The sequence below is a fragment of the Epinephelus moara genome, chromosome 4 (genome assembly GCF_006386435.1).
Source record: "Epinephelus moara isolate mb chromosome 4, YSFRI_EMoa_1.0, whole genome shotgun sequence".
In the NCBI taxonomy this organism is placed as follows: Eukaryota; Metazoa; Chordata; class Actinopteri; order Perciformes; family Serranidae; genus Epinephelus; species Epinephelus moara.
The window spans coordinates 44336155-44359316 of record NC_065509.1 but is presented as its reverse complement, the minus strand read 5'-3'; the positions used below and the strand labels follow the sequence as shown (position 1 = coordinate 44359316).

General features: G+C 41.4%; 1 protein-coding gene across 1 annotated transcript in view; it reads left to right on the top strand.

Moving 5' to 3' along the window:
* Positions 1-6532, top strand: part of emx3 (empty spiracles homeobox 3) — a 43168-nt gene extending 36636 nt beyond the window's left edge. Inside the window, exon 3 of the mRNA XM_050042559.1 lies at positions 2984-6532. Coding sequence (XP_049898516.1) covers positions 2984-3181 — 198 coding nt within the window. The 3' untranslated portion in view covers positions 3182-6532. The remainder of the gene's footprint in view (positions 1-2983) is intronic.
* Positions 6533-23162: the final 16630 nt, after the last annotated feature.

Here is a 23162-nt window from a genome sequence, read left to right as displayed (position 1 = left end):
ACAAAGCACAGTTAGCACCATCTCAATAGAAAACAGCAGATAAGTGCAGTACTGTAAACGTCCATGATGGAGGAGAAGCTCCTGGACCAACTGGTGGTACTCCCCATGATCCAGCCTCTTTTTTAGGGTCTCATGTACCCACACAGATCTCTGTTTATCTGCTGACAGCCTCTCACCCTCAACCAGAGCTACAGACAGTACCCTCTGCCTCAACATGGCAGCAGCTACACACTGATTACTGCAGGATACAGAAACTGTAGACTGACCACGTGGTAAGGTTAGGGTGAGGAGGTGATGGGTGGTTTCCTGGCATTCAACAGTGCGCCTCACGTTTTGTAACCTGCAAAACACTTCCTGTGTGACTGGGGCCTCACTAAGTACATTTACTCATATACAGTATATTAATTAGATGCAATTTTGTGGTACTGTAATTGAGTATCTCCACTTTCCACCACTTTATACTGTTACTGCACATCTCAGTGGTAATTATTATATTATTCACTGCACACTTGTTCATTACTTTGATTTTAGATGTAAAATTGATCAGTTATAAATTGTTAAAGATTAAAATATATACAGCAGGCATCATTAAAATACTGCTTACATTTACACGTCAATAATTCTGTAATATTCTGATCATAAACACTGTAAGTGATAAATTTAACGTCCTGAATGGAGTCATTTTGCATGATGAGTACTTTCACTGATGTAAGATTTTGTATGCAGGACTTTAACTTGTAGGCTTACTACACTGTGGTATTTATATTTTTACTTCAATAAAAGATCTGCGTAAATCTTCCCCCACTGACTGAACCTCCTGTAAAGTGTCCTCATGCTCCAAATGAAGCTCGTAACGTAACAAGAGCTCTGAGTTTTATCTGTATTTTGTCAGAAATCGGCTCCTCTCACGCCTCTTTGTGAGTTTTCAGCGTTGGAGTTGACAGCGACAGATTACTCAGAGTGACACGGCATCATAATTACACGACGTCCCGTCACACGGAGACGATGTGATTTTAAAGAGACACCTGAGGCCTTTCGGAGGAGACACCTGAGCGTCGACCTGTCATTCAGATTTAATCTGACAGATTGTGCAACCTGAGCTCTGAGTCAGCGCGCTCGCTGCTGCAGACAGGACGTGTTTTAACAGTCACGCTCATGTTTTACCAGCGTGGAGATATTAAATCACAGTCAGTATTATTACTGTCAGGAGTGGAGGGAGCACTACAGCGTCAGGAGCTGACAGTCGACAGAATGATGTTTTGGAGCTGACAGAAGAAGAAGTAACAGGCCTCTTAATATGTGGAAGCACAGTATCAGAACAAGTTGTCATTGGTGACTATAAACATGGTGTTAAATACTGCAAGTCAAAGTCTAAAGTAAACAACATCAGAGCAGCAACATGTGTAAAGTAAAAGCACTCCTGCAGAGCGGCTCCTCTCAGTGTTAACTGTGTAACTCTAATAAAAATAAGCAGCAGATCCATTCTGCTCAATAAATGAATCATTATATATGAAATGAGGTGTAAGAAAATATTTTTACACTTTAGTATTGATATGTTATATTTTGTGATGCTGCAGCAATTCTCAAAAACATTTGTTTTTTTAATTTTTAATTAATAATTTACATACAGAACATATTCGGGTGATGATGGAGGACGGATGGCTGGACTGAGACAAAAAGTTGGCACAAAACACAAAATAAACCACTGACACAAATCTTTGTATCTAAACTATTGCGTATTAATATTTTCTCACACCCCTGATAGTTTTACTGTGACATGTAGCAGTGACCACAGTACAAACCAGTCACCTGATAAATGTTGGCATCATACATGTCTGCAAACCACAGATACGTTACATCTGTTAGTATGTAGAAGACATGTTGAAACTCTATGTTTCTTTACGTTTCAGCAACACTGTCGTCAATGTACGGTGAGATATCGACAAACTAGAAGTCCAATCAGTTTATTCTTGAGTCCAAGTGGATGTTTGTGACAAATTTGAAGATTTAGAAGGTGCTCTTGAGATATAACATTCATGAGAATTTTGGCAGATGAGGTCATAGTGACCTTTGACAATCAAATAAAGATATTCTTATCACGTTCACAAGAAGGAAAGGGACGAAGGTCACAGTGACCTTTGTTTGCGAAAATCTGAGGTTCAGTTCATCCGTGAGCCCAAGTGAACATTTCTGCCAAATTTTGAAAAATTCCCCAGATGTGTTCTTAAGATATTCTGTTCACAAAAATGAGACAGATGAGGTCACAGTGACCTTTGACCACCAAAAAATAATCGTCTCACTCTGAGTCCAAGTGAATGTTTGTGCCAAATTTGAAGATTTTCCCTCAAGTTATTCTTGAAATATCACGTTCACAAGATTGAAAATGACACAAGGTCACAGTGACCCTGACCTTTGATCACCAAACAGATGTTTGTGCCAAATTTGAAGCAATTCTGTTGGGGTGTTCTTGACATATCATGAGAATGACTCGGACCGACAGACAACCTGAAAACATGATGCCTCTGGTCACTGATATCACTGGTGCAGAGGCATAAAAACCACTTTGTTATGGTTTGGAAGATTTCTGGTTTTGGGGGCACAATCCTGACAGGAAACACGATCCTGACAGGAAACACGATCCTGACAGGAAACACACCAACAATCGCCAAAAAACAATGGTGTTCAATGGCTTAAAAGCTGTAGGAAGAGTGGTCTGCAGCTCGTCAGACTTCTCGCCAAGGTGCCACGCCCTCTCTGATGACACATTTTGCTCATATATGATGTCACTTTAGAAATATGATCTGTATAAAAGGTACAAATGTAACATTTCTGTGATTTGCAGAAACGTATAACGCCAACATTTTCTTATAGTGACTGAGCTGCACGTCGTCATAGATTCTCCCAGTTAAACTAATAAAATCTGAAAATATTAATATTAATATTTTACCTGTATGAAGACACACCTGTCTCTGTCTCTCTGCAGGTGAAGGTTTGGTTTCAGAACCGCAGGACAAAGCACAAGCGTCAGAAGTTGGAGGAGGAGTCTCCTGAAGCTCAGCAGAAGAGGAAGGGCAGTCAGCACGTCAACCGCTGGAGAGCGGCCACACAGCAGCCTGGAGGAGGAGGAGGAGGAGGAGGAGGAGGAGCAGTGGAGGACGTGGACGTCCTCAGTGAGGACTAGACTGCAGCAAACACACACACACACACACACACACACACACACACACACTGTTACAGTCACTCTGATTCGTGTCAGACGTCTAAATTTACCTTTAAAGGTGCGTTCAGGTGCTTTTTACATGTTTAAATATAGCATATCAACGGTTAGACTCACAGGAGGATGAGCTAACGATGCTAACAGGAGGATGAGCTAACGATGCTAACACAAGTCTCTAAACTTCAGGTGTTGATTCAGTTTTTCCTCCTTTAAACGAAAGTAAAGTCCATTATGAACATGGACTATTATAAGTTTAATTTCTCTGTAAAATCAACCATGGTCAAACTGAGGCCTGAACCGCTGTAAAAAAATGAAGTTTATTAATATTATAATATAATATTATTTATATATGTGTGTAATATTAATATTGTTAATATTACACACAGTGAGAACTTCACTCTACCAACAAACACTTAGCTGTAAAATAAACGGCTCTAAATCATAAATTAAGTCTAAAGAAATAATAAAAACGTGTCACTTTAAAATCTCTTGAATCGTTCAATAGAAAACACCAGAACATAAATGTGCACAAACCTGGGTAAAAGGCACTGAACGCACCACGAGGCCAACTTCAGCTCTGTGTGCCACTGATGTGAAGCACTGATGATGAGGATGAGAATATTCTGTGAGAGGGGAGAGAGACATGAGCTGTAATGACTCTGTAAGATTTAAAATTCATTAACAGCAAACGTGTAACTGATGGTGTGAGCGAGCAGAAAGTCCCTGAACGCCTCCCGCAGCTGAGACCAGAACAAACTCAGAACTGTTGTCCTCTCAACAAACTTTATTTGTCTGAAAACAAGTCTGTGAAGAATCCAGTCTCTGCAGGACGGTCACAATAATTAACACAAATTCAGTGAATTATTTCATCCAACCAAAACTTTACTGCAGATTAGATCATTTAAAACAGGTCAAATGGAGCTGCACGCATCGTATAGATTAGCTCAGCTTCTCCTCTGTACCTGGGACAGAGTAACACACACAGTGACAGGGTTAACTGTTAGCATCTCACGGCTAATGTCACCCAACGGTTAATAACAGCCGCTGCTGCTGTGTTAGCTCGTGCTAACAGAGCAGGAGGAGAGCGGCTCATGGAGACGGTCCTTCAGCGCTGTGTTGAATGGCAGCAACAGCTGATTGTTGGCGTTCAGCTGTCATCACAAATAGATTGTAAGGGTACGGTCACATGTGAGCAGCTGCAGGGGCGTGACCATCGTCTGCTGAAGCTAAGTACGCCACATGCGGAAAGGTAGCTCGCTAATAAATACAGCGAAATCTGATGTTAATTTTCCACATTGTTACGTTCCACGCTCGTCTCCTGACTCACTGCAGCCAGGCTGCTTCTCTCATGTCGGGCACTTTGTACCTTTCATGGACAATATCACACAACATCGGCAGGTTAGACAGGAAAACACTTGGTGCTTCTCAAAGTCGAGGAAGGATCTTTAAACGTCTGAATTTCATGAAGGTGACGTCACTGAATCCCACTGAAAGACTGTTGTAATGTCAAGGATCCTTTGAATTCTTCCGAGGACCGAGTCCTTCCTCCAGAGACGGATTAAAGGCGGGGCCCAGGGTTGCAGCAATATTACGGTTTTAAAGTATACTGTGATTTAAAAGTTATCATTAATATTTGAATTATTTTCTCAGGGGAGACTTTTTACACAAACTTTCAATTATTGTAATAAAACGTTTGTTCAACCAACAATAACTTTTCTGTTTTCATCCCTTTGAGGATCATTCTGACTGATGATAAGAAATAATTCTGTAATACTGTGATATTTTCTGAGACCCTAGCGGGGCCTCTTCAATGACACACACCTGTTCTGATGTGTGTTCACTGAATGCTAGGAAGGAGTCTGGCCTCTGTAGGATCTGACTTGGAAGGATCCGTCCTACAAAGGAAGCATCCTTGACTTTAAGAAGCACCGAGCATCTCCTCCACACAAACGTCTTTGCTGTTGGTTGAAGCTGCGGCGTCACCGGTCAGAGTTCACCAAAGTTGAAATCCAGGTGATGCAAAGATGTGATTTTGCTTCGCCATCAGAAGCAAATGTTTTCTCACCCCTCTGCTCGCACTGAAAGGAAGTGAACAGAAGGCGAATATTCGCTGGTGTTAATTTCGCTCATGTGTGACTGTACCCGAATTCTCTGGGGATGAATGAAGGCTCTTAGTTAAAGGCGTGGAGTCTGAGACAGCATCGCAACTATTTCTGCAATTTTCACTTGCTCCTGCAATTTTATTGCAGGAGCAACAATCCCAGAAACACCCGGTTAATTCCTGGAGGGACTGAAACATTAATCATAGGTAACGAGGAGGAAAAACTAAACACTGAGGCCAGTATCTCTGACTGTGATATTTTCTCTGGTTAAGTCAGAAAGTTCACAGTTACACTGATGACTAAAGTTCAGTGACCTCAGGTCCTGTCAAACATCAGCCCAGGCCTGAATTTCAAAATAAAACCTGATGTTGCAACATGACATCATCTCCTCTCTCTGATTTCAACACTTGAACAAAACAAATGTCGTTCTGACTCATGTGACAGGAATCAAAACAGACCTCAAAATGGAAAGTTACCAAAACTAACTCCAACAGATCACCGTCCTGAAGCACAGACGCTGTGATGCCAGTGTTGTAACAGTAGCTGCAGACCAACAGACAGGTGGAGGAGTTTCCTGTTCACACATGTTTGCCAAAAATGATTTGGCATCATCGGCGTGATCACAATCTGTCAGAAACATCTGCAGGAAATCAGATCTTAACTGATTAGTCTGATTACAGCTCAAATCTCTCAGAAACAGACTCAAGGTTCAATAATCTGTCGCAGGAAAGTGATAAAAATAAAATGTAAAAATTAATTACAGTCATATAAAGACTTTAGAGTTGTTACTTTTATTACATCCTACTCAGATTTATAGAAAACACACACACACACACACACACACACGCACGGCAGCACACATGACCAACACACACACACGGATGTCAACAGCTTACCTTTCCAAGGACTGATGGATGTCCCTGAATGCATCGCGCTCATGCAACAAGAGGTCAAAACTCTCTGTGACAGACGAGGATAAAAAACAAAACTCTGATCAGCCACGAAGGAGGAGCTCAAAAAAACAAACTGTACCTTCCTGTCGGAGTCGGACTGACGAGGACACTTGACGCTTCCGAGAGGCGAAAATAAAAATAAACAGGAGTCCAAACGTGGTCACAGCTGTTGACTGAACACTCTGTGGTGGATTTTTGGTGCCAAACGAAAGCCAGCGTTCCTGAAAATAAAATTAAAAAAAAAAAAAAAAAAAAAAAAAGAGAGACGATTAAAGTGAGAGGAGAAGCTGGTTTCTGAGCGTCTGTCTGCAACAGACGGCCGCCGGCTCGCAGGAAATCTGCTCAGCTGAGAAACATGTCTGAGAGAGGAGGAAAATAAGGTTCCTCCAGCAGGAAGAAGAAACACAGGGTGGTGTGAGGTGGAGGAGTTGGACAGGAAAGTTCTCTGTAACATTTCTCAGATAAAGCTCAAAACAAGAGTCCACCTGAAACACATAAACTCTGTCAAAAAGCATCTGGCTGTGATGGTTTTATTTTTATTCTCCAGGCTCTGTTTGGTCTGAAAATTCATTTGACTTCAAAGTCGATTTTTCAACATGTTTTTGTGTCGAAGTGACGAATCAGAACAACTGTTTCTGAAACCGTCCAGTGGTGGGTCAAACAGTCAGTGTCCACTAACAGTGTTTGTGTTTGTCACTGAAAGGATCAGACTGTTATTCTAAGTGTGTGACATCACTATGAAAGGATCCCTACAGAGATAGAGCTTTGTGTTAAACAGTCAGATCCTATGTGTTGAACCAGAAACAAATAAATAAATAATTTAAACTTATCATCATTTAACACACTTCACTCAGAGTCAACAGAAACACAATAAAACTCACAGAAACCATCTTGGTTCATCTTCCCACTGTTCCAACAATCACCAGCTCTGGTTTGGTTTAAATTAACCCTTAATGCACCAGTTAGCTGTGACAACATGCTGCCTCTATACATACTAACATGACTGTGGATCTAAATGCAGTCTGGTGGGTTTGGTGACGGTGATTTCAGGACTGTTTCTGGTTGAACCAGGGGTCGGCAACTGTTACTGTTAAAAAAGTTATTATTGGCCAAAAAAAGAGGATAAAAATCTGTCTGGAGCTGCAAATTATACTTGAATAAAGACATTACAAAGAGGTCCAAATGAACATTCATTATATGATTTACTACAATATGGCGACTCTTCAGTGGGTTATTTATAATTATTTAATACTTTAGCTTTGCAGCATTGGTGGTGAGAGCAAATGAATCTGTCCATTTAGAGTAAAGGCAGCAGGTCGTAGACGTGTGACACACATTTTAATTGATGAAATATTAAAGCAATTTTTAATTCGATGTACAGGCTGCACATTTTTATAGCTGTAATATACAATAATCACTTCAGGCCTGTAACAGTGACAAATGAAAATCTGAATGTTAGAAAATAACTGTTGTTCATTTCAATATAATTTTACGTCAAAGCCACAAAGAACCAATGGAGAGGCTCTAAAGAGTCGCTGGTTGCCGACCCCTGGGTGAAACAAACAGGACTCTTTAACACAAAGCTCTATCTCTGTAGGGATCCTTTCATCATGATGCCACACACTCAGAATAACAGTCTGATCCTGTCAGTGACAAACACAAACACTGTTAGTGGATGGACACTGGCAGATGAACACATTGCTCAGTACTGGACCAATTTCTAAAACTGTTGTTGTTCCTCTCAGTCACTGTGACACACAACTCCAGGATCCAGGTCCAAGATTAAAAATAGCAACGTTCCCCTTTGAGTACGGTGAAACATCAGATCTTGTCAGTTCTTGGTGGCGTCCTCACGCTGGGTGAAAACAATCATAGAGACAAGAGGCCCTGTTCATGATGACACCCTGAGTTCACACAGACTACGTTCTGTAATTAGACCTGTTTATTTTACTCAGTCCTGTGCCCATCAATCACTAACAGTATGTTTTAATTCTTTTTTCTTTTTCATCTTTTAAAAGAAAGTATCACACCTATCAGCGAGGTCAGACTCACCTCCTCACTGAGGTCAAAGTTTCTGTCTCTTCTGTCCTCAGATGTTTCTCTGATGGAGATATTCAGTCAGGAGCTCTCTGTGTATGGACGCACATTAATGCCTGTGTGATGCAAAAAAACATCCTGTGGCTCATTTATGCTCAACGTTAGATACGGACACAAACAGAGGCTTGTATGAAAAGTTCCATATAAATAAAGTTGATTTGATTTTGACTGAAAGCTCCAGGGAGTCTCATCCAAAGGCTAAAGGGCGTCCTTACACTGCCCGAGCTGTGAGACCAGGCTGCACAGGACACTGAGATTATTACTTGTGTTAACTTTTTGGCTTTACGAGTTGACAAAGACCACCTGAAGGTTTCTACATCACATCCAGGGCTGGAAATTAACGTTTCTGTCTACCTGCCTCAGTGACTGCTGGATTCTGAAAGTTACCAGCCCCTCCATAGATTACAATTGTTTGTTTTTTCTGGAGTGAAACAAATCTATCAGCTTTTTGCATATTTTACCAGCGTTTGGCTGGTGCTAATTTCCAACCCTGGTTACGTTTATACTCTGTTTTGTTTTTGGTGAAACGTGCAGAACATCACAGGCTGACGATATCTAACAAGTGAAGGTTAATTAGTGGATTAAAAGTCAAACTTCCTGCTGGAGGAACCTGAAGTCTTTTGTCTCCACACAATTTTATTCATTATTATTCTATATTTTTATCATCGTCAGTAAATCCCATGTCCGACTCTGAGTACCGTCTGACTTCCTGTCTGCTGCTCTCAGCTCAGAGCTCATTGGTTCCTCCTGAAGATCTTTAAATCACAGATATAAATGTTCATCAGTGACGTCCTCAGACAGCTGCTCACCAGAGTTTTTATCAGACAGTGACTCTGTTGGGGACTATTTTCAGTGGCGGATTAATCCTTTTTAATAAACAGTCGTTCCCCCTGCAGGATGATGGCGCTTGTTTTCCACTGAGCGCTCGGCGGCGTGTTGTTCTCAGCGGCACGGCATCAGAAACCAGCTGATCACGTCTCAGTCTGCTGGTAGTGTTTTGTCTTTTTGGAAACAAATGTAGGTATTTATGTAAAAAATGGATTGAAAGTATTCTATGCATCTGATGTGTATATAATGATAATAATAATAATAATTATAAAGTGTGGACTGTTTGTTTCTCTCACTGCATCCGTTCATCTGTTGGTTTCTTCTTCCTGGACAGATTTACCTCATCATCTCCTTATGTAGCACTTCTTCTTCTTCTTCTTAGTCAGATCTATTTTTTCATCGTTTTAGGATCCAATGCACTAACTGTACCACTCCTCTCACAAAGGGACAAAAAAAATGACAGAAGCTTTGTACTTCCTGTGTTCAGATTTGGAAAAAATATAAATAAAATGAGATGAAATCAAATGTTTGGTTGTTGTTGGAAATCTGCTGACGTGACGTCATAAAGAAACAGAAAGAGATTCTTCCTCTGAACGTGTTTCCTTTTCAACTCTGAAGACAGACGGCGTCACGTGTTGTGATTTATAGATTTTGGGGCTTTTGAAGTAAAACTGATTAATAAATGTGCACATTATTGATGTGGAGGTTTTGTTATGATTGTTATATGAGAGAATGTTACAATTAAATTTTGGTTTAATTAAGGTCATTTGAATTTTTGATTTTTAATTTTTTTGTCAGAGTTCATTATTATTATTATTATTATTATTATTATTATTATTATTATTGTTATTATTATTATTATTATTATTGTGTATTTGTTATTTTTCATTAATATTATTAATATTACCAGTGTTTTATAATTGTTATTATTTAATAATCTGTTTCATTAATATTAATTTATTAGTAGTAGTAGTATTGGTATTAGTAGCCTATTAGTATCATTATGTAGTTATTATTATTTTGTTATTATTATTTATAATATCATTATTATATCATTGTTATTGTTATTCATTTATTTAATTATTACCAAATTATTTTGTTATTGCTATTATTATTCATATAGTAATAATAATAATAATAATAATTATTATTATTATTAGTAGAAGTATCTTTATCATGTGTTTATTATTCATTTTTTTATTATTATCTATAATAACAGCAGTTTAGTATTACTATTATTATTTATCTATTTAATATTAACAAATTATTATTATCATCATTATTATTGTTCTACATTGTACATATTCATGTTCCTGCTAGCTAACGATACAGCTCATTGAGGATGAAGCCATTAATGCTTACATGTCACACTGTCACGAGCACGAGCCTCTCGTTCATGAGTAGATGCACACTTCCTTCTGCGCAGTGATACCGTTGGTGAGTGTTGTTTAATAAGAAGCAAATAGTTCCTACATGAAACTGCTGACATCGAGGTCATGGGTCATGATTTCAGGAGAGAGATGTTGAGTTTTTTAAATGTATTTTTTTTGGCACTTTGGCTTCAACGTGACCGTGTCGACTTATGTTTAAATGCCCTTGATGCGTTGGATCGTGAGGGAGCGGTCCTGTCCCCGTGGGCGGGGGCTCTCACGAACAACGATTGAACACAGCTCCTCATAAATAACAAACAGTCTCTAACAGGAGTTTTACAGCTTCGCCACGAAGTAGAAGAGCAGATCTGACATAAAATAAAATCACTGTAACAGTGTAATAAAGTGAGTCTGGAGCCTCGTAGACTGACGATGATGATGATGATGATGATGATAGAGACATCATAAAGCTGTACCCCCCATCCCCCGCCCAGTCGCTGCTACCTGCCTGTCTGTTGGTAGCGTTGCCATGGAGACGTTTCAATATTCACAATGGGAGGCTGAAATGAAATAACAGATGGCAAGAGGCATGTAGGTGCACGACTGACAGAAACAAATTATCACTTCTCTTTATCTGCTTAGAGTGAGGCGACGGGTGAGGCGACGGGTGAGTCCAGGTGAGCGGCGGCGGATGATGGTTATTAGATTCAATTATCAAACCAGAGAACACAGCGAAACACAAAAGACTCGTGCTCATATTTATGTTCACATCCTCTGACTTCATGAGAAGTCGGCTCTCCCGCTCAGGGGACATTCTGTTGTTGATCAGATGCAGAGATAACTGAGGGAGCATCAACACAACGAGGTTCACACACACACACACACACACACACACACACTGCGGAGTCTGGCAGTATTTAGATGATGTGTTTGACATCATCTCATCTCTGTGCTTCGTCTCATATTTGAAACAATAACTGAGGTTAAAGTTACAACTTCCTGTGTTTCACCAGAAGCATCAATGTGCAGAGCCGAAGTTGGCTTTCCTCCAGTGTCCACACACCCCTGGATGTGGAGCCGTGGACTGTCATTTTTTACCTGAGTATTTTGTGTCCCTGCCCTCCAGACGGGAGGACTTGTTCCACTGTAGCATCCGCTCTAACATTAAGCCTCAACAGTGTGTCTCAAATCTCATACCTCTGTGCTAAACACGTGTGTTCACACTGCATAGTACAGGAAAATGCAGCGTACTTCTGGCGCACTCAAAATAGTCCAAAGGTTGAGTGGGGAATGACAGACACTTCTCACCCTCAGCGGTCGCCATCTTTGTGACGTAGCATCTTCTGAACTTCTGACATGGCGGCTGGAAACAGCAAGGAGCCTGAGCTGGCTACATGCTTTTTGCACTGAGAACCACTGAAGCCGTCAGTGATGTTTGTTGGGTCTATACTGATTTGTCACCGCCAACAGTAATGTGAGTGCTAATGTTAGCTTACTAGCTAACTTGCTGCTAGCCATGGAGGCATATTATAATCAGCATTGATGTTGTGGCATAAGTTTGTTTATGTGTGGGGAGACATAGCGGTCAAATGTTGACAATAATGCTCCACTGTCCGTTTGCAATTCGCCGTTTGAAAAGAAGACAGAGAAGAAGAAGAGGCAGGTTTAAAAAAAAAGCCGTCCTCACGTCTGGTAAGTGCAAAACAGCAGTGTATGATTTGAGACAACGCCACTCTGTTGAAATGAGTGTATCACGTAAGAAATACAAAGTGTACTACACTGAAATTTACTGACAAGAGTGTGATTTAAGACACACTCAAAGTATCAACAGACGACAATGTTTTTCATCAACATTTTAAAGTGGAAACAAGTTTTTAGCGAGCTAACGTTGCAGCCAGACACAAACATCTATGATCCATCGTCTGATAATCTAAACTAAGAACATGTCTCCTTGCGTTGGTCCTCCTGAAATGAGCAGCGGTTAAAGTTACGATATTCTGTAATGATCCATGATCAAGGAGTTGATAAGGAAACAGCGTTAGCTAGCGAGATAGTGTGCTAGCTAGTGAAAAGTTTTCTACTTCCATTTTAAACAAGGAACAAGGCAAACATTTTTACAACAACTATCTAAGATACATATTTAGCAATCTCCAGATGGGCGGACTTGTTCCTCTGTACCATCCATTCTGGCATTAACCCTACTCAAAGGATCAACCAGAGTCCAGCACAAGTCCATTTTTGAAAACCTGCACCCTAAGTGTACTGACCAAAGAGTCTCTGTGTCTCAAATCGCGTACTTCTGTACTTACTTAATATTTTGAGTGCATAAGTGCGTTCACACTGAGAAGTATGGAAAAATGCAGTGCACTATGAGTACCCGGATGGTGCACTCACAACGGTCAAGAAGTTGAGTGTGGAACTATGGACACTTCTCGTGTACTGGTCGCCATCTTGGCTACGTAGTGGANCTACCCTGTCGAAATTTGCGCACTACGCCAATGAGTGCATAGTGCACACAGTATACTACATGGAAGTGTACTGAGGGAAGTATGTGATTTGAGACGCTCTTATCGTATCAACAGACGGTAATGTTTTAATTCAACCTTTTGAAGTGGACATTAACAACTTTTCAGCTGGCTAACGCTGCAGCCAGGAACAAATGTCTATGATCCATCGTCTGTTTGAATATCTGAACAAAAATGAGCAGTGGTTGAAGTTACTATGATCAGGGAGTTGATACACAGACGTTAGCCAGTTGAAATGTTGACTTCTCCTACTACTGTGAAGTGACTGGAATTGTGAGCCTCTGATTGGCCAAATTAAATCATGACAGACAGTTGCCCCGCCCTCTCAAGCTCGTGCATGTCTAAAACAGTGGGTCTGTGGGGGCTCTCTGGCTCTGCAGGTCGATGATACTGGGTTTTGTTGACGGCTCAGAGTCTTTTACGGTCGAAGAGTGAATGTCAGTCACTCTCAGTCAAGCTGAACGTGTTTCACTGCTGAACACGACTGACAGCAGGAAGTGAAGTTATCAGAAAGAAGGACGGATGCTTTATTTAGCTGATGTCAGGGAGAAAATTTGCATGTTACAGCAGCAGCACCAGAATAAACTACACTGCACGAAGAACAGTAATGAACATTAAACGTGACATCAAAGTAAAAAAATGTGCATATATACGAGTGTGCAAACTGCAGTCAGCTGTGACTGAATGTGAGTTCAAAGTTAAAGCAGCTACAGAGTTTTTAACAGACAGACCTTTATGACCTACAGAAGCAGCAGATTCAGTTTCATCTCTCCAGCAGCCCTTTAAATCAACATCTTCCTGTGATTGACACGACAAACAGTAAGTTAACGCCGAGTGTTTACTTTGCTCTGGTTGATGAACTCATCAACGTGGCAGCGCAGCAACTTTGTGCCAATTTCAGGGTCAGGAAAACACCAAAGTAACTGAGCGCTGCCACAAAAATAAAGCCAGAGGGCACAAACACACACAAACACAGAGGAACTAAGAACGCTACGCCATGCCTGCTGTTATTTTACCCCATGATTTGGAGTCCATTTTGTTGAGCAGGCTTTACATTTACAGGTTCGTCTCTGAAACTGTAGATTTTTATTGTGTTTTGGTAACTTCAGTTATTTTCCCACTTGTTGAGGCTGAGACCCTCCAATCAGTCGAGTGCTACAATTAGCATCAATCATCCATCAGCTGTGTGTGTGTGTGTGTGTATTTATCCAGAGGAGACAAATTAAAAGCAGCCACTTGTTAACAAACCTCTAATCAACTTAATCACTGCACATAAAAACAATTAACATCAGAGCTGCTCTGCTGCTGCAGCTCAGCGTCACACTCACATCACCATCACTGATCACATGTATCTGTCCTCTGATCCTCTCAGCCTCCTCTCTGTCTGTCAGCTGTGACACTAAAGGTCAAATCCACCCACAAATCAGCATCTGTATTTCAATTCCTCACTGTGTTCATGTCTCCATGGAGAATCCAAAAACAGAGATCATTCTTCATGAACTGAAGTAAACATTTAACAACTACATTTAAAAAACATCTGTTACAAACTGTGTCACAGCTCGTGCAGAATAATCCAAGTCTCATTTATCCAACAGGCATGAGCATTTGAATGTGCGTCCTACAGACTGTAGAAATAATGGACGTAGCTACTGTGACATCACATCCTCACTGTGACCTCGTCGCATGTCCACGTTTGGTCATGGACTTTCCACGTCCACATATGACGTCCAAGGTACCCTGGGTGTGTTGGTTGTTGACGTTCTGGGACGCCGTGTCAACTTCAGCCTGTTACATGCATTGTCTGTTTTCAAAATACACTTCTGTTTTCACAGGAAATGTACAGTTTGCATACAGTCTCTTTCAAAATAAAAGCACTACGTCAGTACAACACCACCAACTGAAGTTTTTTTTCCTTCAACACACATGTGGTTGGGTTTAGGACAAAAGAACAGGGTTTGGCTTTACAGTCTTACAGGAAGTGAACACTGACCTCCTGGGTGAAAGTCGGTGGTTGTTGGACCCATCTACCACCCCTTCTGCCCCAGTACTTGGCTGACTTCCACTGTCTTAAGTTTTGTTGTTGTCCTCTCACATTTCCCCCTGACGCCGCCAGACGTTGTTGAACAATAACGGCAATCAGTTGCGTGTCATGCCAACGGGAAAGTGAAAGGACAGCTTTTTTTGGGTGTGGTTACATGATGGCTTCTCATTCAGAATGAAATAAATCTGAATGAAATCATTCGTAATTAAAGTCTTTCCAGGTAGTTTACATGGGAAATATTTATCCTGAATGAGGGTTTACACGGAGATCAGTTTAATCGCCTTTAATCAGGTCTGCGCAAGGTTTGGGGCAGGGAAGGTTTCTGATTGGATAGGGGGCGGGGCGGATGTTACGTGTTTATGTTTACCGGAAGAAAACACTGTAGTCCTCGCTCTGGATAACAAGATGCTTGACGACGCCGTTCTTAGTGCCTTTTTCGGGCTTGTTTTGCTTATATTCTTGAAGCAGCAGTACGACAACAACCTTGTTCTGCTAATGCTTCATCTGTTGAGGAGGAGAAGGGAGGTAGAAGGTCGAAGAAGGGAGGTAGAAGACCGTGCTGTGGCGAATGGAAACCGGTGAGCTCAACGAGTCCGACTGCTCTATCTCAACCCGTTGCTATGCGCGTTATATATGTCATGGCGCCAGAAGGGCAAGGAAACGAGCATGCGCAGAAAGACTGGCATAAACTTAAAGAGGAATGAGTGTCTACAAGTGAGAGAAATTCTTTCATTTGGAATTAGAAACGGAATATTCCAGCCCCTTACATCGGATTGAATTTTCAATCACATTGGCCATTTTCATTCTGAATTAGGTGTTTACAAGATCACTTTTAATAGGAATGAACTTTCATTCCGAATGAAAATGGAATTAAACTGTCCATGTAAACACACTCAGTGTCTGACGCCAGAAGTCACTGACCAAACACAGGTTTTTGATGACTTCAGAGTGAGACTGGGTTGACCGTTACGTCCCCCATTGGTTTGCGGACTCCAGTTTTGAAGCCTCAGTTCGGCATTCAAGCCGTAGCCAACGTATTTTTTTGAACCTAGAAGTGACCATATTTGGATGAAGCAGCCCCGCCTGTAATTATCAAGCAGTCCTGCCCTTAATGATGTGTAACTTAATAAAAGATGTGTCCTATGGATAAGTTAAATTCACCCCCTGTACCATTTCTCCACACATATGAAGTCAGGACAAATCACACACAGTGTGTGGAGGCTTTATTGTCTTCACTATTTATTGTTTCTTATCTGTGAAATTAAAGTAAATCAAAGCTTTGTTTCCACTGAGGGAAATCGTTTCAGCTTACAGAGACAGACGTGGAGTTACGTTTCTGAGGAGGTGCACGTCAGGTTATAGCATCTACAGAGAGCCTGTGCTGTAGGTCGGTAGGAGGTAGGTACCTTTAGGAGGTATAAATCCTGCTGAAAGAGGATTCTCTGCAGAGACGTAATGTTTCTAACTTGTGAATGGACTCAATAAAGTTTTGTGGCAGCAGGTCAACAGTTGTGCACCTTTGTGTGTTTCTGTGTGTATTTACATGTGGTCCGGTATTTGCATGCTCATGTGTGTGTGTGGGTGCATGTGACCGTACACATGCGTGACACCAACTCATCAAAGAAACTCGATGGAGGGAAAGTTTGGTGTGTGTGTGTGTGTGTGTGTGTGTGTGTGTGTGTGTTAAAGAAAAGCATAAAGAGATGAGGAGAGAAGAGCTGACGGTGTTGAGGCTTGATGGTGGGGATTTCCAGTCATCCAGTGTTCCTCCACTCACTCTCCATCTTCACACACCCGCACACACACACACCCGCACGCACACACACACACACACACACACACACACACAGGTTCAGGTACCAAACTGGGTCTTTGTACTGTGTGAAAATTTCCCTCTGAGATCAACAGCGAGCTGCAGCCTTCGCTTCAGACTCAGCTGGTCGCAGGTGTTCCTGCTGTGACGTCTCACCTGTAAAGCCGCTCACCAACACCTGCTTCTGTTCACAACATCCTCGCAGAGTTTCTAAAAGATGTTAAATCAAATGCTTTCATGTATCTAAGGCAACTTTAACTTTTCAGTGACAGTGAGTTTTAATAACGAGACGTTTCTTCTCCTGCAGATCACTCCCACATCCTCTTGTCTGGATCAGAGTTCAACATCCTGTCGCAGACCAGCAATTAATGTTCATTTACACAACTGTGAACACAGTCTTTAACCTGGTAAATAAACTAGAGTTGCCATGTGCAGATGTTGGTGTTGGACATAAGAAAAAAAATGCAGTCATAAATGTGGTGAGGATTTCTGCAGTCGTCTAACATCAGCAGATAATCATCAGGTACTAACGCCCTCTAAGTATCGGACTAATATCTGAACCTTCCTCCAGTTGCAGCAGCACGTTTAGCATCAACTGCCAGAACGTAACGACGTCAGACAGGAATGGAACGTCTATAAAAGTCGGTGATTCACGTCCATCGATTATCAGACAGCGTTTAGGTGACGCGGCTCCACCTCTATAACTGCCAGGTAAACTCCTGCGTTCATTAACAAGGCGGATGATTGATGAGCTAATGTTCCTCCCTAATGTGCTGTGGACATCACGTAAGGAAAAAACCTGGCACGCCAAATTACACAAACGCCACAAACGTAGGCTGGTCCTGCAGGACGTGAGCGACCAGCGCTCCTGTGTCCTGAGCACCGGTTCATTAGAATCCTCACGTGACCTAAAAACTGTTCGACTTTCCCTGGAAACGGCGGCGGCGTGCCAGAGTCCTGTCGGCTCAACCGTCCCACCTTGATTTGTGGCTCCAGTAAAAATCACAAAGCCTCTGGTGTTACCATGACAACAGAGCCGATGGGTTTGATTTACGATCTGAGCTGTGACGGGCTAATGACCGGTTTCACGCTGAGCTGCATTTATAGACTGGAAGAGCTGGTTTTTGGACAGAGCAGACGCTGCTCCTAGATCAGCCTCAAACCTCCACAGGTGATAGAGCTGATCCTGAATCAGCGCCCCGGAGGCTGACCAAGCCACCACCTGGACGGGCCGCTATGATTGGCTCAGAGGAGCTAAGGAGGAAGCGATAGGCGGCCTGTAGCCGTGGAGCTCCGGCAGTAAAACAATGTTTTCTATGAATCACTGAGAGAGCTCTAATTAAGAGTAATGACTGCAGAGGAATTAGACATGAGAGCTGCTGAAAGTCTGATTGAGATAATTACACTTAATCATGGAGAAAATAACATTTCAGTTTGACGTTAATGCTGCAGTCCACACTCTCACTCTTATTTACAGTGGGACTCATTTCAGTGTTGGTGAGTCAACAGTTCTCTGAGGTGACAGATAAATAAATCATCTCCTGTTTTCACACAGACTTTTACTACAAAGGCCAATTTCTGCCAAAAATATTTGTGAGTTTAAAGTTTGAAATTAAAAAAAATGTAAACGGTAAAATGAAATTTTATTGTGAGCCAGAGCGACAAAACTTTCATTTCTTTTTGACTGACATTTGGTAACACTTTCTGTGAAGACCACATCTGTAATGCATCATGAGGACATTCATAGTGAATAATCCTTCATTCATAAACACACATAATGCTCACTGATGAACTATATCAACAGCCATAGATTGTCATGGTGAATTCGCAGTTGTCGCTTTTTTATGCTGCAGACTCACATGTTTTTCTGAGGCCTTTGAGTGTCCTCAGGGTTTCTGTTTTATCTTTCATATTTTATTTTCAGATCCCACTATTCTGTGCTTTATTTTCTTTTTTACTCGTTTATTTGTGCACGTTTTTGTTTTGTTATTTCTCTGACGTTTTGCTGTCACCATGTTATGTTATTTTACTTATTTAATGTTACTCACATTCACACCTACGGACAATTTAGAGTCACCAATTAACCTGCATGTCTTTGGACTGTGGGAGGAAGCTGGAGCACCTGGAGGAAACCCACGCTGACACGGGGAGAACATGCAGGCCCCACACAGAAGGGCTCCCCGACCCTGGGTTTGAACCAGGAACCCTCTTGCTGTGAGGCAACAAAGCTAACCACTGCACCACTGTGCCACCAAGTACCAACATTACTGGATTATAATTACTGATGCACTAATGTGTTTCATCACTGTAATATTGCAGCTCATTTAAATGACTGCTGCATAGTTTCACCTATAATACACCATTTATCATTTGTTTATATTTAATCTCAATCTGTAGATTAATATGTTTTTTTCTGCCACAGTCTGTAAGTGAACATTTAAGTAAACTATAATTGGTTTTGTCTCGGTTAAATTATTAATAAACTCCTCAGAGGAGCGGCGAGGGCTGTAAATATTCAGATGTTTTGATTACTGTGATCACAGAAAAATGATTTAATGATCCCCACACATAACGAGATCACATGAATAATTATATTTGTGATCTCAGGAGACAAATCATTTTCTGGTGATTATGACATAGCAAGCTTTTGATTCCCGATTATTAGTTTCATTAGTTCTCTTCTAATGATCAGGAGGAGACGGGGTTGGGGTTATTTCAGGCTCAGGAAATAATTACGGAGGAAGAAAAACGTGTCAACTCGAGATCATGAAATAATTGTTTTGTGATCACGGAAAAAACAAAATAATTACACCTGTGGCGTTTTCTGGCTTCTGGAGAAAAGGTGATAGCGAGGAATGTGAAGTGTCGCAGTGGGTTTTAACACATGCACACAATCTCACCTTAATACAAACATCACATGTCTACATCTCACACACACACACACACACACACACACACACGTGCGGAGATAACAGCCACCTCTCGTAGGACAATGTGACCCAACCTGTCGTACAGGTGAGCAGCAGCAGCAGTCAGAAAACTAACAAAAACAGCAATTATATGAATGTTTGGAATACAAACAGCCGCCCATCACAGCGCTCAGACAGGACGTCAGTTTCCAGTCGAGGACGACGACCATCAAATGTCTCGTCTGTCACCAACCAGCATCTGCTCACTAAACTGCTGAGATGCTCACTTTCAGACAGAGGTGGAAGAAGGACTCAGATCTTCTACCTCAGCAAATGCAGTAAGGATAGTAAGTCAAAGAACTGCATCAAAATATACTAAAACATATGAATGAATGAATGAAACATATTAAATGTAGAGGGCATTAAGTGACCTGCAGTCAGCATCCTGTTGCTCAAGGTCACACTCTGCACCCGTGACCAAGTACCTGAGCATCGACCAAACCGTAACAAACACAAGACTGACTGTGATCGACCGCCATCATGTTGATAGACGGCTGAGAAATAAATTAGTCATATTTAGATTAATTTTACTCTCTGCCCTATATTTTATTTGGTCCATTGGCTCCATGGCAAGCTTTACATTTGTAAATGACTTTATCAGCTGATGATAAAAAGCAACCAACTGCAGATCCATGTAGAGAAGCTAAGCTACGGCTAGCTGGCTAATTTTATTTTTAAGATACAGTTAGCTTGTTGGGGGGCGGCACGGTGGTGTGGTGGTTAGCACTCTCGCCTCACAGCAAGAGGGTTGCCGGTTCGATCCCGGGCGTGGGAGCCCTTCTGTGCGGAGTTTGCATGTTCTCCCCGTGTCAGCGTGGGTTCTCTCCGGGCACTCCGGCTTCCTCCCACAGTCCAAAGACATGCAGATTGGGGACTAGGTTAATTGATAACTCTAAATTGTCCGTAGGTGTGAATGTGAGCGTGAATGGTTGTTTGTCTCTATGTGTCAGCCCTGCGATAGTCTGGCGACCTGTCCAGGGTGTACCCTGCCTCTCGCCCGATGTCAGCTGGGATAGGCTCCAGCCCCCCCGCGACCCTCAAGAGGATGAAGCGGTTAGAAGATGAATGAATGAATGAATGAGTTAGCTTGTTGGCTGCCCTTGCATCACTCCTAGCCAGTAGAAAGCGCATTGTACCATTAGCTTACAACTTTTATTGTAGGCTAAATCAATCAATCAATCAATAAGAATATGATTTCAGTAAAATGCAACACTGTCATAATATATAAGTTAGTATTATGAATCATGTTAGCTGGTAACATGATAATAATTTGGCAAGCTAGCCAACTGACATATCCACTCAGATAATATTTTACTAGCTATGACGTTAGCAAGCAAGCTAATGTTAGGTAGCTAGCTATAACTAAGCTACACTGCATTTATCTGGTGTTGGCTGCTTTGTAACATTAGCTGATAAAGTAATTAGCAAACAGCAAGCTAGCTCATTTACCTGCCAGATCAGCCCTGGAGTCGGGATGAATTGAATGATGTTCATCATCACTCAAGACAGTATCTTGCTATGTTAGCTGGTTAGCAATTCCACTAGAAGAAAGCGCTTTGTACAGTTAGACTTTTATTGTTGGCTAAATCGATCAATCAATCAATCAATCAATCAATCAATCAATCAGTTTATTTGTCTCATGAAATCATAATATGATTTCAGTAAAACACAATACTGTCGTAATACATAAGTAACATCATGGATCATGTTAGCTGGTGAAGTAATTTGGCAAATTAGCCACCAGTCAGATTGTATTTTGCTAGCTATGACGTTAGCAAGAAAGCTAATGTTAGGTGGCTAACTGTAACAAAGCTACACTGCGTTGATTTGGTGTTGGGTGTGTCCTAACATTAACGTTAGCTGATAAAGTTATTTGCAAATGGCAAGTCTGGATGAATCTAATGATGTTAATCACTCGGGACGATATTTTGCTACGGTAGCTGATTAGCAATTTCATGGTGTAAGCAAGCAAATTAATGTTAGCTCATATTTGCTTGCTAAAATCAAACCACAGTATCACGATACATTTTACGCCAGTGCTTCCTTTTCTTGCACAAGAGGGCACCAACATTAGGATATGGAGCGCTGAATTTTAGACCACAAATAAGCCAAGCATTCGCTAGCTAGGACAGCACGTGTACCCTACGTGTCTAGGACTCTACATCCCCGAGCAGCACGTGTGGACTCTGAAGAGCTGAAGAGAGACGAGAAACCAGGAAACATAACGACACCTCCTTTGGATTATACAGAATTTTTACATAGAAGTCAGACCACAGGCCGCAAGAGGCAACCAAGACAGTTGGCAAAGTGTTGGCTTGTAAGGTACGTTACTAATGCAGGTAAAAAGTTACACAGGCTGACAGAACCTTTAATAATCTGGATCTACGAAGCTATTTTAATTATCAGGTAAATGTAGTGCAGCTAAAACTACAATACCGATATTTCCCTCTGAGATGTAGTTGAGTAGAAGTATAAAGTAGCATAAAATATAAATACAAATAACTCAAAATTGTACCACAGTACTTGAGTAAATGCTTTAACATCATTAAAGTCTGGAGGAAAATAAACCAGAAAATAAAAGCAGAGCGAGACGTTGTGTCTGAACCCGTCAGCTGAAAGATTTCTATTTAGACTAACAAACTGTGGACTATTGACATGCACTCTTAATGACATTTAATAACGATAATTGCACCTAATAGCACTTAATACACCCCACATACACACACACACACACACACACACACTCCAATAGTGTTGATAGTAAATTAATGAGAGGAGCAACACTGACACCAGTCTGACTGTGATGTAAAGAGACCAACAGCAGCCTACAGGACACAAAGTGTTTCTATCAAATTATGAACCCAGATTAATTCAGTTAGCTGCGATCAGAGGATCCACTCACTGAGGCAAAGTGAGATTATTCAATATGAACCATTAACATCTCTCTCACAATACCAATAACTCATCACCAGAGTTAACAACAAAAGACAGATCTTTTTGATAGGATTGAGCCGCATACTCGAATGAAACAAGAATGAGGTCAACATTCACATGGGAAGCAAACAGCAGGCTCCTGGGTGAAAGTCCAGGTTTGTTGGACCCATCACTTCCATCCTCCCAATACAGATTTTCCAGCTCCTTGTATTACGTGGTTACTGGCAGCATTTTAAACTGAGGACGTCTGGCAACGGATCATACTGCCAAAACAGGTGCCCTCTGGCCAACCAACCCAGTGTCACTCTGAAGT